Source organism: Podarcis liolepis (assembly GCF_965112155.1).
Source record: "Podarcis liolepis genome assembly, chromosome: 11".
Taxonomy (NCBI): Eukaryota; Metazoa; Chordata; class Lepidosauria; order Squamata; family Lacertidae; genus Podarcis; species Podarcis liolepis.
In genome coordinates, this window is record NC_139565.1 from 51206146 (window position 1) to 51221291 (window position 15146).

Consider the following 15146-nt stretch of genomic DNA (forward strand, 5'->3'; position numbering starts at 1 on the left):
AGGGTGTGACATAATCAGGGCTCCCCCCCCCCCAGCCCCAGTCTTCTCAGGTGGGCGCCATAGCTGTTCTAAGACAACAAGGAAGAAGTTCATGGTGAGTTCCGGCACCTCTTTTTCGAGAAAAATAGCACCGGACAGAATTGTTTCTATACTTGTAATCCCCTCCCTCCCCACTTGTTTTATGGTTGCGACCAGTGCTTTTTTCTGGGGGTACTCAAATGTTAAAAATATGGCGCTTACTGTAACAACTTCATGGTGAGTACCGTCACCTTTCTCCCCCTAAAAAACCCTGCTCTATTTATTTTATAATTTTACATTTTATTATTGTAACCTGTCCTAGGAACTTGTGGCGAAGAGTGGGTAAGTTTTTAATGTTTGATGTTTTACTGTGTGTTTAATATTCTGTTGGGAGCTACCCAGAGTGGCTGGGGTATAAATAATAATAATTATTATTTGAAAGACAAGAGCACAAAACAGGGCAAGCAGACTCATATATCAGGGCCACCTGTCTGCCAAATAGGGAGAAAGGCACCTAAGCTAGGCAATACCAAACTCACTCAGAGAGAGATACCCTTTGCATCCATCCTCTGTCTAGAACAGAAGGGAGCGTGTCCAGTCCTGGCATCCAGTGAAATGTGGGCATATTTAAGTGAATGTTTTACTGCAGGACTGGCTAAGCAGGAGCAAACAGGAGCTAAGTAGGAAGCTCAGTCTCCTGTCCACTGTGGATTTTTGAGGGGATATTTACTGAGTCCTTTTACGGGTGCCACAGAAGGTCCTGGTGGACACACTGGTGCCAACTTAACATAGAGGTTCCAGTGGTCTCCTGTCTTGGCAAGGTGGTGTAGTGGTCAAGAGTGGTGGACTCGTAATCTGGTGAACCGGGTTCGCTTCCCTGCTCCTCCACATGCAGCTGCTGGGTGACCTTGGGCTAGTCACACTTCTCTGAAGTCTCTCAGCCTGACTCCTTAGGGTAGTGATAAAGCAGGATATCAAATCCAAAACTCTTCTTCTCTTTCATTCATTCACACACACACACACACACACACACACGGTTTTTTTTTAATTTCCTGATGGGTTCCGGTTGATATCTGTATCATACATTGAACTGTTATGGTGGTACTTAATGGAAATTTGAAACCATGGTCACAAAGTAATAAAAGTGGAGATTACGTACTTATTTAAATAAGAAAGAAGGGAACATCCAATTTTGGGGCAACCTTTACATAAATATGCAAGTTAGCATGATTAGGCTGTTGCATTTACCTCGGGCTACATACACTTCAAGTTACATACGCTTCAGGTTACAGACTCCGCTAACCCAGAACTAGTACCTCGGGTTAAGAACTTTGCTTCAGGATGAGAACAGAAATCGTGTAGCGGCGGCGCAGCGGCAGCAGGAGGCCCCATTAGCTAAAGTGGTGCTTCAGGTTAAGAACAGTTATAGGTTAAGAATGGACCACCGGATCGAATTAAGTACGTAACCAGAGGTACCATTGTATACACTGTTGAGTTAGAGTCTTCTGCTTTGCTATGTTGATGTGAACATCTGCAGAGCATCCAGAACAACTAACAGATCCTACAAAGTCAGGCGAGGACAAAGAGATAGAGAAGGCCTGGGGGGTTTCCAGTGCACAATAAAACATTTTATTTAAAAACAATGCATTCAATATCATGTTTTGGCACATGAGTCAATGTGGCAGGCACATCCACACCCAACAATAACGTTGTTGAAATATTCAAAAGGAATCGTCGCAAATCTCCCGCACCCCACCCCCAATAATTTTCAATCACAATAACTATGCAGAATTCATCTACAAGGAAACAATAAAGAAAAGAAAATACACACACCAAGGTGTACAATCCAACCAAACTGGATCCAACCTTTCAGCCTCTTTGATTTCAGAGGAGGTTTCTGATGCTCCCACTGAAACTGGTAAGGTTGAAACATCTTAATTTTGGCTGGATGAACTAGCTGGCAATGAACAAGTCAGACGAAATATTTACATGTACATTACATTGTACAGATCACATTCCAATCTCAGAGGTGTGGCCCTGTTTCATACATCTTTCATACTTATTATCCTGGAGCTGAACCGAGTTCTACACAAGCTATTGGGAACAACTCCTCCATCAAAAATGAATTAAGTTCTGTATCAGGGCAACGCTTCATTCATTTAATGGCGCTTGCTTGTTGACTGGTTCCCCCACCAGTGAAATCTCCACTGACTTCACTAGAACAACCTCCAGGTTTTTCCCTCCCCCATGCCAAACGTTTTGAAACATTGTGCAGCTTTCCACACCATTTCACCTGAGATTAAATCCTGACTCTAGTGTACATTTGCTACCTGAAAAATAAAGACTTTCTAATATGGCTATTTAAGAACAAATGGTTGGTTTTGATGACCATGGCAGAATTTCTGAAAAATGCGATTTCTGTGTAAAGATGATGCCACTCAGCAAGGAACAGCAAGCTCCTTAGAGTAGTCCACACTTATTTACAGGATCCTGTCCTCTGCTTGCAACCTCCATTCACATTACCTATGCTTGGCTTTTTGGGGATTTTGGATGCTTAAAGGAAAGAAATGGGAGCAGAAGACCTGTTGGTATCTGATTGGGCCTGCACTCAACATACTCACCATATTATGGTCTGTCAGGTGCCCTCTCCCCCTGGCTGTGTAGCTCCAGGCAAGTTTCCCCCCTCCATCTTCCTTGGACCTCCTATGCTTTGACCATGCTTGGACAACTGTCTGCCTTTGGCTCCCTCTATCAAAAGTTGTGCAGGCCCATTTTAAATGGATGGATACTAAGAAGTACACACCTGCGCGTAAGTCCATGAAATTAGGGAATCAGAAATATTTGTTGATCTACTGCCAGTCACTCAGAGATCTACTAGTAGATCTCAATCTCCCTTCTGCATGCCTGTTCTATATTTTATATAGACCAATTGACAATGGACGATCATGTAAGCCAGAGTACATAGATCTGGAAATATTGTGTGTCTCAATCACCAGCCCAGTCATCAGATCCTCACAGGTAGTTTTGATTATTTTGACCAAGGCCTATCTACTGATGCCTAATCAAATCAAGAGCTTAACAACACATGTTGTAAACAGCAGTGTGTACCAGCATGGGGTACAGTCCCCATGCACTGGGGACTGCCATTCGGAGTGTTTGCACATGCATATCTCTTTGATGCCATTGCGGGCCTTCTGCAGGTGAGAATGAAGGCATGTTACATACGTGGACAATGGAATACGCATGCATCTTGAACACATACGTTTGGATGTGAGCTTCCTTCCACCACAGGCAGTGCAAGTTTCTCATTTAATTTCAGTGAATGCAAGGTAGGTCTTCATGCACGATGCTGTCAAGAACAGCAAAGATGTCAAGCACCCCAGTCTAAACGTCTACTGTCTGCCAAGATGCACACATGGACCTCTTGTGCACATGGAATGTGCCCCGCCATTAATTTCAATGAAGGGAGCCAAGCTACACGGCTTAGCTGGTTCCTTCCACTAAAATGAATTGCGTAACCTTCCAGGTGGGAAAGCTGTGTGCACATACCAGAACACTCATGCCCAGAACAGATCACTTGGTACAGTGGTGAAAAGAGGTCCTAGAATAATTGGATTAATGTTTGTTTGTTTTGATAGACATCTTATTTAAGTCCTGCCCTATATTTACATTTCTGCTGCGTCTATCTATCTCTTGAATCTCTTAGTCAAGGACCCACGCTACTCTAGAAGCCATGCTACTCAAGGAGTTGTGTCACCCTAGAATTCACAACTCATTTAAAAATCTATGTTGCATGAGTGTTACATACCATTTCAGGACTGATGGTACTCAAGCATTTATACGATTGTTGAACAGCCTCTCTTGGGCTCGGCAATGGACAAACACAGTGGAAGTCCTTTCAACTGATGCCAGCAGAAAAATAAAAGCTATTTACAGTTTTGGCCAACAACTGTAGGATCACACCAGTTTTCAAAAGCAGGATTAAAGCAACATATAGGAAATACATGGTCGTGAATCATACACTTTGCTTTAAGGAGAGACTTCTGCCCTGAAACCAAGTGTATTGATACGTCAAAAAAAGTAATTTGCTTTGGATGATATTGAGCTGTTGATTTTGAAGTTGGACTCCCTGATGGAATCTATGGCTCTGAAATATTCAATGAGGTTATGAAATATCAATGGTGAATTCCACATGAAAATCAATGACTATGATATGACCCTTTCGTTGTCAATACCTTTCTGAATTCCAATTACTAATGTCTGAATAATTTGTTTTCTTTCTTGGATCTCTTTCTCTCCTCTCTTTTTACAGAGCCATAAGTGTTAACCTGCACAATGTTTTCTTGGGTGGATTTCTACTGCGGTCAATGGATTGCTCTTGTTAAAGAGGTTCAAAGACTGCAGGCCATTATACCCAGCAATTCATCTTAGCTGGATTGATGGCCAACTTTGTGACTTGGTAACAACAGTAGCTATACAATAAGGAGCACATAAGTGGTCAGTGCAATTTCTTACCGTCATCAACTAGAAATTGAGAAAAGAGAGAGAGAGATACTCACAAAGCACATTGGTCTGTGGGTAACACAAACACTATTACTATGTCCCTATTAATGCAACAACATATCAATAATTAGAGATCAGTGCTGTTCAAACATTCAATGAATGCCTTCCCTGAATTGTCGTCAAGGATGACAATTATAATTCAAATAGAATAACAAGGCTGGCTTCTGATCAAGTTCTTAATTTAGGACTTAGCTTGGATAACTATATGTTATCTTACATTAACATGTATTAAAAAACCACAACAAAACAAAACAAAACAAAAACCTCAGCAATCTAGGGTAACTAACACAATGAGATAGGTTCTGTTTAGGAGCTTACTATCCTCAGGGTCCCATCTGCAAAAATGCCAAGTCAGGAGGCTTCTGTTTCATTTCCCACATCTAATAACTCCTATCTGCTTCTCCCCAAGTACACATGTATCAAATACAGGATCAGGCTACTACTTTTTGTTGCACTGTTCTTCCACTATCTGCCTCCAATACAGCACACAATGGCAAACGGTTATTGATGTCAATGATATCACCGGGAAACATATGCTAAGTGCAGGGTCTTCTTCAGTGGAATATCATGGTGGAATAATGGAAGTGCAAATCAGTTCCTATACATTTTTTGAGGAGGGGAAGAGAAGAAGCATGTTTTTAAGGACAGGATATGGCCATCTGAACCAGCTCAGCTAACACCAATGAAGCTTTTGAACCATACATCAATAATATCAAAGCTTGAGGTTAAAACAAACAATCAAGATTATATTGAAATATAGGCTGAATAGCTTTGATCCCCAAGGTGCTCCAGTGATAGACCATTAATGTCAATGGGCTGTTATTTCAGTAGAGGACCTTAAAGATCAGATCCTTTGAAGTCTTTAGCAAAGCTCATGGCACACTCAACGAAGCTGAAATCACTATTTATTTATTTCCTTTTGAAAAAGCAAGTTCTGCAGGATTATGGTATACGTTGCAAGTTTAATTGTTTCTGAGACTTAAATTTTGGAAAGTGGAAGGACTTGAAAGATGGTCCATCCCATTCCACCCCCCAGAAGACCCATGCTTGATTAATCATACATATTTTAGTTGACTACTCTGATCAATCTATTGCTTTAAATCTGCAAAAATCTTCAGATGGGCAAAATAATTTTGAAGCAAAATCATCGTTTTTGCGGTTGTTGTATGTTTGTCTCTTTTAAAAGAGGAATTATCTCCTGCATGAGAACAAAGGAGGGGGTGCGTGTGCCTGTTTTATGACGGTACTTTAATGCTTGTGTTAAAGTTTGTTTTAAAAACAGACAAAAAAACCCACCCTTGCTGCTTGACTAAACTGGGAGAGTTTTTTAAAAGGTAATTTAAAACTGTTTAATAAATGAGTCTAGCTAAGGAATTTTCAACACTGCAAAATCCAGGGAGTAATGTCTTCGCAAAGAGGCAGTCAAAGAGAGTTGAAACTTCTCCAGGTGCCAGTTTTGACATAACTACCAACTGTAAACAACAGAAAGTTAAGTAACTGATTCGACCCTAAGGGACAATGCCAAAAATGTATAGTTAGGGAAGACCCTCAAACTCCCAATAATACACACACCCACACACACCCACACCCACACACCATGATGTAGCTTGGGGTTTAAACTCCTGGAAAGCAGTGCATTATAGCAACAGTGAAGTTTAGAAGTGAAGTAGATTTCTAGAGGGAAATAAAAAACCAACATTCCCAGCCCTGGTGTGAAAACAATGGCATTCCTCCATTAGTCATGTCAGAACAAATACTTGGGCGATATTAGACGAGGAGAGATGGAGACCTTAGTCTGGAACTCTCATGAATCCTCTCAATTTACAGCAAGGATGGGGACACTCTGGGACACGAGGTGAGGTGTTGCCACTGCCCTGCCCCCCCCCCCCCGTGAAGACCAGGACGGGACATGGCAGGGCACCATGTTGACAGCAACAGAGCTTTCTCATCCCTGATCCAAGAACTTCAAACTCATCAGAAACTATGGCTCAAACTTGTCTGTAGCTTTTCTAACTAGTCTCAACACAGCCTAGCATTTTAGCATTGCGTTCGTGGTCTATTCAAAACTGTAGAGCAGTTACGGACAATATCTTCAGCCTCAGGGGCCAGACTGTCCCAGACTGAGTTCTTTGATGAACGAACTCCTATGGAGTCATGCCTGTGCCCTTTGGCTGGGGAGAGGCTGCAACCTCCTTGGTTGGTTGGTTCGGTAGCCCCCTTGGTTGAATAAATTGGCCTAGGACAGGATGTGGCAATTCTTGCTTTCACATATGCCCTTTGAGATATGACTGGGAGCTACAGAAGTTTCTGTATTGCCACAGAGACTTCTGGTGGCATACTCTTTCTTTACAAAGGGCATTTGCTAAGTCTCTCTCACTTGAGAAGCACACTGTGAAGGGAGAAGTGTTTCGTTTAACACTGGGAGTGGCACAGGTCAAGTCAGAGACTGCCTGGCCCTCTCCAGAGCTGCTCTACTTAGCCATAGTGGTTGGGACAAGCTTGAGTGGGAGGGAAATAGGAGTCCACAAAAGACTGTGACAAGGGTCAAATGCATCCCTTGGGTATCCAAAGGCCCATCTCTGCATGCCTGCAAGGAAAGTATATTTCACTCCCCATTGGGCTTGTTATGCTAACGAAAGATCTTTGGAATAATGCAATGGCCACTTACAGTGATATATTCCCATTGACCTTAAAGGAGTTAATACTGGTGCAAATGGTCATTCGGTCAGAACATTCAGGAGCGGTCCTCAAACTGTTTTTCAGCTACTAAGAGGAGTTGTGCAAGTTAGCCAAGAAAACAAGCCAAGAATCTTAATAAGCAAACACAGGTGTTTTTTTAACATTCAACGTTTTGAGACATTTTGCGGAATGTGAAAAATACGTGACTATGAAAATACTTTAGAGAGCCATCTTGGCAGCATAACCAGAAATGCAAAACTTTCTGCTGTAAACAGCTTTGACTTTCCTACTGCACAAATAGAATAAATCCTTCTGCATTGCTAAATATGCTAAAGACACCCTCCAATGCATGAAAAGATGGCAATCAAAGGGTGCTTTCAGAGCATCTCTGAATCAAAGGAAATCCCTGCCCATAAATTCTTTTTTTCCCCTCTCCACTTAGAATTCTGTTTTGAAAAAAACGGTGAATTCATTTTGGGCACTTTTTTTTTTTTACTTAAAAAACAACGACAATCATTTGGCACTTCAAGTGTTAAATCCTTAGGCACACTGGGACAAAGTCAGCTTTGCTAGACCTTCGCCGTGAATTCGAAAGAGTTGCTGGAATTCGGCAGGAAGCTGGTGGGACTCTTGCCACTTGGTCGTAAACTTTGTTCCTTTTTTATCATAGTAATGGTACGGAAGGTCTTCCCGGTTGTTCGGATTAAATCCAAAAGGCCAGAACCCGTATAGGTGGATTTCGTCACAAATTGCAGATGCCAGCGTGTACATGAGAATACCTGTACTGAGCCGTTTAGGTGCCAAGTGCTTGTTTTTCCAATACCTGTGAAATAAAAAGAAAACATGACATGGGAAATGGATTATATATATATATATTGAATGGAAATGTTCTGGAAATGCATAATAATGTCATTTTGAAATCCCTTTTAGGGCAACACCTTTTCTAGGCCAACCACGACATCAAAAAACAATGTGTAAGCTTTTGTGCAGGCATAGGCAAACTCAGCCCTCCAGATGTTTTGGGACTACAACTCCCATTACTCCGACCACTGGCCGTTAGCTAGGGATGATGGGAGTTGTAGTCCCAAAACATCTGGAGGGCCGAGTTTGCCTATGCCTGCTTTTCTGAGTGCTCTAGCGATGAATCTCATTTCTGAAAAGATGAAAAGACTAGCTGTTCTTGACTGTTCTCATCTTTTCAGAGACGAGGAGTCAGCTGCTGCTGTACTTCTTGTTCCTAGCAAGCACTTGGTGCAACGTGATATCTATGGCACAAGCAAAACAGGGGAAAGAGCACCTTAAATGAACAAAACCCCCTCCCCTCCAAAGGGGAGAGACTCAGCTGATACCTGGGGCAAAGGAAATCTTTATTATAGCTCCATGTGTCTCAGAGCACAAGGACTGCTCCTTCAGGAGCTCAAACTCTGCCCATACATTTGCATTTGAACTGCACAAAATGTAAGAGAGTGTTTGAAAAGAAGTTCACAGAAAGATGACGTGTGTGCCAGTACTAAATGGAAACCTTGGCCAACCAAGGCCGTCATGTACTGATAGCTCTTGTCTTCTGTGCTTCTTTTCAAAGATTCCTTTACTGGTAAGCTTAAGGGTCTTCCTTCACCTTTTGGGGCAACCCTGATATGTGCACAGCAACTTAAAGTGCATTACCCAGTGCTGGCTACTTTAATATGTTCCATATTAAAACCGTGGCCAGATGCAGACTTCATGGCTTGAATATAAGCCACACGACTGCTCTGTTTCCCACTTAGCCTGATGGATCTCGACAATATAAGAGCTTGTTCAGTATTCAGTGATATTTTGGTTGGCCCAATTAAGGGGCTGCCCCAAGAGGGACTATTTCTCATGGGCCAACGTGGCTATCTAGACTTCTGTTTTGACTGATAATGACAGGATCTGGATGCCTTGGAGTGTGGCAGCTTTCCTATGTTTCCCCAATGATCATTCCCTGATACTGTAAAGAATGGTCAAGTCTTAGCTTCTGGGGGAGCTCAGCGTACATGGCTAAGCTTCCCTCTAGATCTGGGATGGGGTTCCTGTGGTCTGATAGAGGTTGCTGGATTCCAACACCTGTCAGCTCCAGCCAGCGTAGCTAATGGACAGGGATGATGGAAGTTGTAGTTCAGCAACATCTAAAGATCTGTAGGTTCCTCTCTGCCCCAGCTGCACCTTGGCTATTCCTGATCCTGAGTCTAGTTGTCTTTCCCCCCATCTTGTTTAGATATGTTTTTTAGCTCCTGGTGGCAATTTCTATTTACTCTACACTTCTCTACTCACACCACCACAAGTTCCTGAGAGTTTGTGGACCTTGTTCATTTACCCAGCAACCTAAACCGGCAAAGACCTGACAATCTTATCTTAATAAGAATTTGATTAGCTACAATGGTTCACAAATGTTGAGTGCGAATGAGCAAACGTACGGCTTCCAGGAGCAAAGGTGGCAGCTGCCGCACTCCTTCCCTGCCCCTACCACAGGGGTTAAGTCATGGTTTGTCTTAGTGCTACACCCGAACTTGGGCTCATGGTTTGTCAAACTCGAGGCAAACCATTATCTGTAACCAAGGTTTGTTCTTGGGTTTACCACTCATGGTTTGTTGGGGGGAGATAAGCTACAAGCCAGGGTTTGCACATAGCAATAAGCCAAACCATGGCTTAGCTTTGGGTAGCAGCAAGACCAGAGGATCAAAGTGCCCTTGATCTGCTCTCCAGCTACCTGCATGTTGGCTTGTGCTACTGTAAGTAATGGCTTGGCTTAGCATTATGTAGTTACTGGGCCACTGTATCATGATTTCTTCTTTGTTTTTTTTTTTTTTTTTGCTAAAGAAAAGTAGGCTACAAATTTAATGAACACATTTATAAACAACCCACTGCCTTTCTTAAAAATCCCTCGATTCTTGACTGCTGCTCCTCAACTATGCTGCAAACCACAACGAAAGCAAACAACATAAAGGAGTGAGTTAAATGCACCTATTGAGATGTTGCATGATATTTCCTGGCCAAGCCAGCTGGACTTTCAGCTGCCCACGATGCTCGATAAAGAAGTCAACCAATGTTCTTGTAATAGTTGCTGAAGTATGGAAGAAAAAGGCTGGGATCCAGAGAATGGCGCCGTCAAGCTTCTTCAGGCTTAGGAAAAAGTTATTTCGATCTTGAATGGTCAACAGGTTGTTGTAGTACTTCTCCAGAATGCTGGGGTTGAAGGTGGTGAGATTGGTTTTCCTCCCGACATCCTTCTGGAATGCCTCAGTCGGGGCAAAATTGCAACGGAAAACAAAATCGTATTTATCTATTTCTTGCCCGCACTGACTTCCCACAAGGATGCCGCTATTTCCGACGACAGCACAGATATTGTAGTGCTTGTTCTGAATAGGAGAGACATCCGGAAGCAGCAAGCGGAAGCTGTTGCTAATGGAGAAGACATATTTGTGGCTGGAGTAATCGTAATGCATCAGCTGCCCAATCCGAACCATATTCTTCGTCAAGGAGAAGTTTTTGATCACGTCAACATGCTGAAGAATTTCTCGCCTAGAACAATAAAAGAACATGCATTTCATGAACATGATGGTTCTTCCTTCTTATGTTGAACTGTTATCTTTGCCTTGAGGAAACAGGAAGGAAGGGGCTAATTCCACAATTATGTAATTGAAGGAGCACCTTCCTCCATTCCAGCCAACCTGTTTTTTTTTGAACTGCTTGTGGTGCCCACGGAGAATATGGCACCTTTCACCAAAAGAAGCAGGGCCTTCTCAGTGGTGACACCCTGGCTATGGAATTCCCTCCCTGTAAAGATCAGATTATCTCCACACTATATTTATTCAGGAGGCAGCTTCCAACCTATTTGTTTCAGCAGACTTTGGGAGCATAACAGGGGTGATACTACTGAGGATTATTCCATTTTGCTTCGTGGTGTGCTTTTGTTTTTAATACTATATTTTAATTTTAACCTGTCATTTGAAGAAGGGCAGGGAATAATACTAATATTTACAACAGAGATGCAGAGCTATTGGCCATCCAGAAGTTGCTAAGACTGCAACTCCCATGATCCTTGGCCATTTTCTATGCTGGGGTTGATGGGAGTTGAAGTCCAACAGTACTAGGAAGACCAAAGGTCTGTCGCTCCTGATTTACCAAGAACAGAGTACATTTGGGCTTGGTTCAGACAATACTCTCCATTATTCTAGCTGCTCACCCCACAGGCTTCTGTACATGCTTATAAAATCTAATGCACACATGCCCAAATTGCACAGTCAATATCAGCGCCCCCCCCATCTGAAAATAGATCGCATAATCTGGGCCTACATTAACTTACCTTCCCTATGACTATCAGGCAGTAAGTAGTGTAATGGCAGATTCATGAATACAGTCTCCCTTCATGATAGACAGAGGCATGTCTCCTCACAGCCACCCTCCCCTCTACGATTACAGAACCTTCTTGATTACACAACACTTATATAATAATTATAATTAGGGATGCATTGCAGTAATCAATGCACAGCTCCATGTGTTTCCTTTCAGCTAGATCTACTATTTTCTGTGCACATGCATGGGCAAATGATTTGGACTACTCCAATAGCTTCTTTCAGAGTGATTTAAGTTGCGTTCTCCTTGAATTCCCATTGCACGTAACAGAACCGCTTCAAGGGTTTCTCTCTCCCCTTAAAATCAAGTGGTCTAAATGTTTTGTGAAATAAAAGGCATTCATTTCACTCATTTATTTGTATTAGCGGGGTAATTAAAATAATAATAATATTCACCTACTGAGAATTTGTTCTGTGGCATGAAATTAATCCTGAGTCAGAAAGGGAATAAAAGGGTAGGTCTTTGCTGCTTTTGCTTTTATTTATTAAATTTCTATACTGCCTTTCATCCGAGGATCACAGGGCTGTTTACAATATGAGAACACAAAAACACGTAACCCACTAACAAACAAAAAAATACCCTACCACAGTTTAAAAGACAGAGGAATGTTTTTGCCTGGCACCTAAAGGAGTCAGACAAGTCTCCCTGGGGAAAGCATTCCACAAAGAGAACCTATCACGGAGGAGGCACATGAAACAGGGCTTCAGAGTATGATCACATTTTGGATGGGTAGTCACAGCTACCCTAAAATCTTGGACTCCCATGAACTCTTAACTCGTGATTTACAAAATCGTAAATGAACTTGTATCTACGGGACCGCCTCTCCTGGTATGCCCCGCAGAGGGCCTTAAGGTACATGAATAATCATAGTTTAGAGGTCCTGGGCCCTAAGGAAGTCAGATTATCCTCCACCAGGGCCAGGGCCTTCTCAGTGATGGCTCCGACCTGGTGGAATGCTCTGTCTCATGAGACCAAAGCCCTGCAGGATTTAACTTCCTTCTACAGGGCCTGTAAGACAGAGCTATTCTGCCTGGCTTTCAATTATTTGAACTTAGCCTGATCTTTTATCCCCCTTCCTTCCCCCTCTCCCCTTTTTTATGAAGATTGCCCGCTCTGGGATCCCACAGCTAATTCTCCCCTGGCCTCCTCGCCGGCCCAAATAGGACTAATTTAGCCAGCTAGCCCTGGTGACCATCTAATGTTTATTGGATGGATTTCCCCCCTAAATTGATTTTTGAATTCCGAATTTATTGTTATTTACGTTTTATACTGTATTTTATGCTGTTTTTGTTGCATCAATTAAGTGTTTTAAATTTGTGGTTAGCCGCCCTGAGCCCGGTTTTCTGAACAGGGAAGGGTGGGGTATAAATAAATTATTATTATTATTATTATTATTATTATTATTATTATTATTATTATTATTATCACTTGTCTACCCGGCAAGATTTCAAAAAAATAACTTCATAATGAATCAGGAATTCCCTTCAGAACAAACAAGGAAGTTCTTCTCCACAAAGTGAATCAAGAGGGAAAAACTACAGCAGCAGCAGCCACCACCCCACCTTTCTGAGCCTGAGGGCGCATTTGGAAATCTAAGGAACTGCTGAGGGCACTACAAAATACCTACTTCATAGAAGAAAAACTGGTGATGCCCCCTTTCCAAACACCAGGCAAAACATCTGCATGCCACCAAAGAAATGAAACACAGATAAAACAAACGAACAGCCCCCCCCCCACCCAAAAACATACAGACTGCCCAAGAAACCTCCTTAAAAATAATTGGGAGCGGCAGGGGGCCCTGAAGGGCACCAAGGGGGTATCTGAGAACACTATGATGTTGATGGACGCCACATTGGGGAAAACTCCAGGCAAAGAAGACCCCCAAAGGGGACGTTCATTCTCCATTTCCATCCCAAAGCTACAATTCTCAAGAGTGGTTTGAAAACCAACCCCTCTTCCCAGGGAACTCTGGGAATTGTAGCTCTGGAAGGTGAACAGGGGTCTACTATCAGCTCTCAGCACCCTTAGTGAACTACAGCTCCCAGAATCCTATGGGCCCAAACAACAGTTTGAAGTACTTTAAATGTATGGTGTGAATGTGGCCTGGTTGAGTCCTCATTCTTAATGCTTAATCAACCAAGTACATTAAGCTAAGAAGTACATAATATCCTTAACAATATGAGTATGCCTGAACTTATAAACCTATTAACCATACTTAAGGAACATTGACTATTGATTGTACATTACTTAACTGCCACACACCTATCCAATTAACATATCACACCATATCTAATATCCAGGTGTATCTAAAAAACCCCACTCCTGTTGCAGGTTGATCCAATACAATGGTATCTCGCGTTAAGTTCGTTCCGGAGGTCTGTTCTTAACCTGAAACTGTTCTTAACCTGAAGCACCACTTTAGCTAATGGGGCCTCCTGCTGCTGCCACACAATTTCTGTTCTTATCCTGAAGCAAAGTACTTAACCCGAGGTACTATTTCTGGGTTAGTGGAGTCTGTAACCTGAAGCATATGTAACCTGAGGTACCACTGTAGTATCTGGCGTATCAATAGAAACCATCAGTATGCCAAAGTACCGACCATCTATTATGTACAGCCCATAACTTGATACGGAACCTCATTTTGTTCTGTGACCTTATTTAGTCACACGCTTCCCTCTTGGATGCTATGATTAATAGATTAATTAAGGTCTGTAGCACACTTATATCATAACTAGTTTTCCTGGCAAATGCCACCCTGTGCAACATCATGGTGTTCTCAGATACCCCCTTGGTGCCCAAGGGTTCGGGTTAGCTATGGGAAGGTAGAAGCTCATTCTTCTATTGCACCTGGGAAAAGTTTGGGGACAGTATTGGCCGAAATGGGCCCTTATCGCCATCTCTGATGCTCTTTGTCAAATCTCCTCACAACCCCCACACTGACTCTGCATCCATTTCCTAAAATTTCGCCAAAGTATTAGCATAACTGGCAACCACAATGACAGTCAACAAGGAGACTCTTCATCAGAATGAGTTCTGTCATCCTTCCTTTAGAACATTTTATGCTATCTTTGGAGAACCAAGCTCCGTAAGATCTATAATGCACAACTGCCTAGGATGTAAGTGGAAGCACACTTGGGCTTAGGGTTGCCATATTTCAAAAAGTGAAAATCTGGACACAAAAGCTTTTTAATTTTTTTTTAAATCTCCAAATAAAATGACATTTTAAACCTTTTTTTTTTTTTTAAAGGAAAACCGCCAATAAATCAACACTTCCGATATGGGCTTCCATGCGCCTGGGTTGTCCCTGACATTTTAACCAGGTTATGAAACTTCTGCCCAGAGATCACCAGGGGGTCTGGACTGAGTGTCCATCAATATGCAGATGATAGCAGCTCTACCTCTCTTTCATATCAGAACCAGTGAAGGCGGTGAACGTCCTGTGCGAGTGCCTGGAGACGGTTGGAGAATGGATGGCAGCTAATGGATTGAGGTTGAATCCTGACAAGACAGAA

The 15146-nt window shown here is 42.5% G+C and overlaps 1 protein-coding gene across 1 annotated transcript in view; it reads right to left on the minus strand.

Moving 5' to 3' along the window:
• Window positions 1-1624: 1624 nt before the first annotated feature.
• ST8SIA3 (ST8 alpha-N-acetyl-neuraminide alpha-2,8-sialyltransferase 3) overlaps window positions 1625-15146 on the minus strand; it is a 44216-nt gene continuing 30694 nt past the window's right edge. Inside the window, exons 4-5 of the mRNA XM_083466162.1 lie at window positions 10243-10800; window positions 1625-8083 (exon numbers count right to left, since the gene is read on the minus strand). Of these exons, the coding sequence (XP_083322288.1) occupies window positions 7801-8083; window positions 10243-10800 (841 nt within the window). The 3' untranslated portion in view covers window positions 1625-7800. The remainder of the gene's footprint in view (window positions 8084-10242; window positions 10801-15146) is intronic.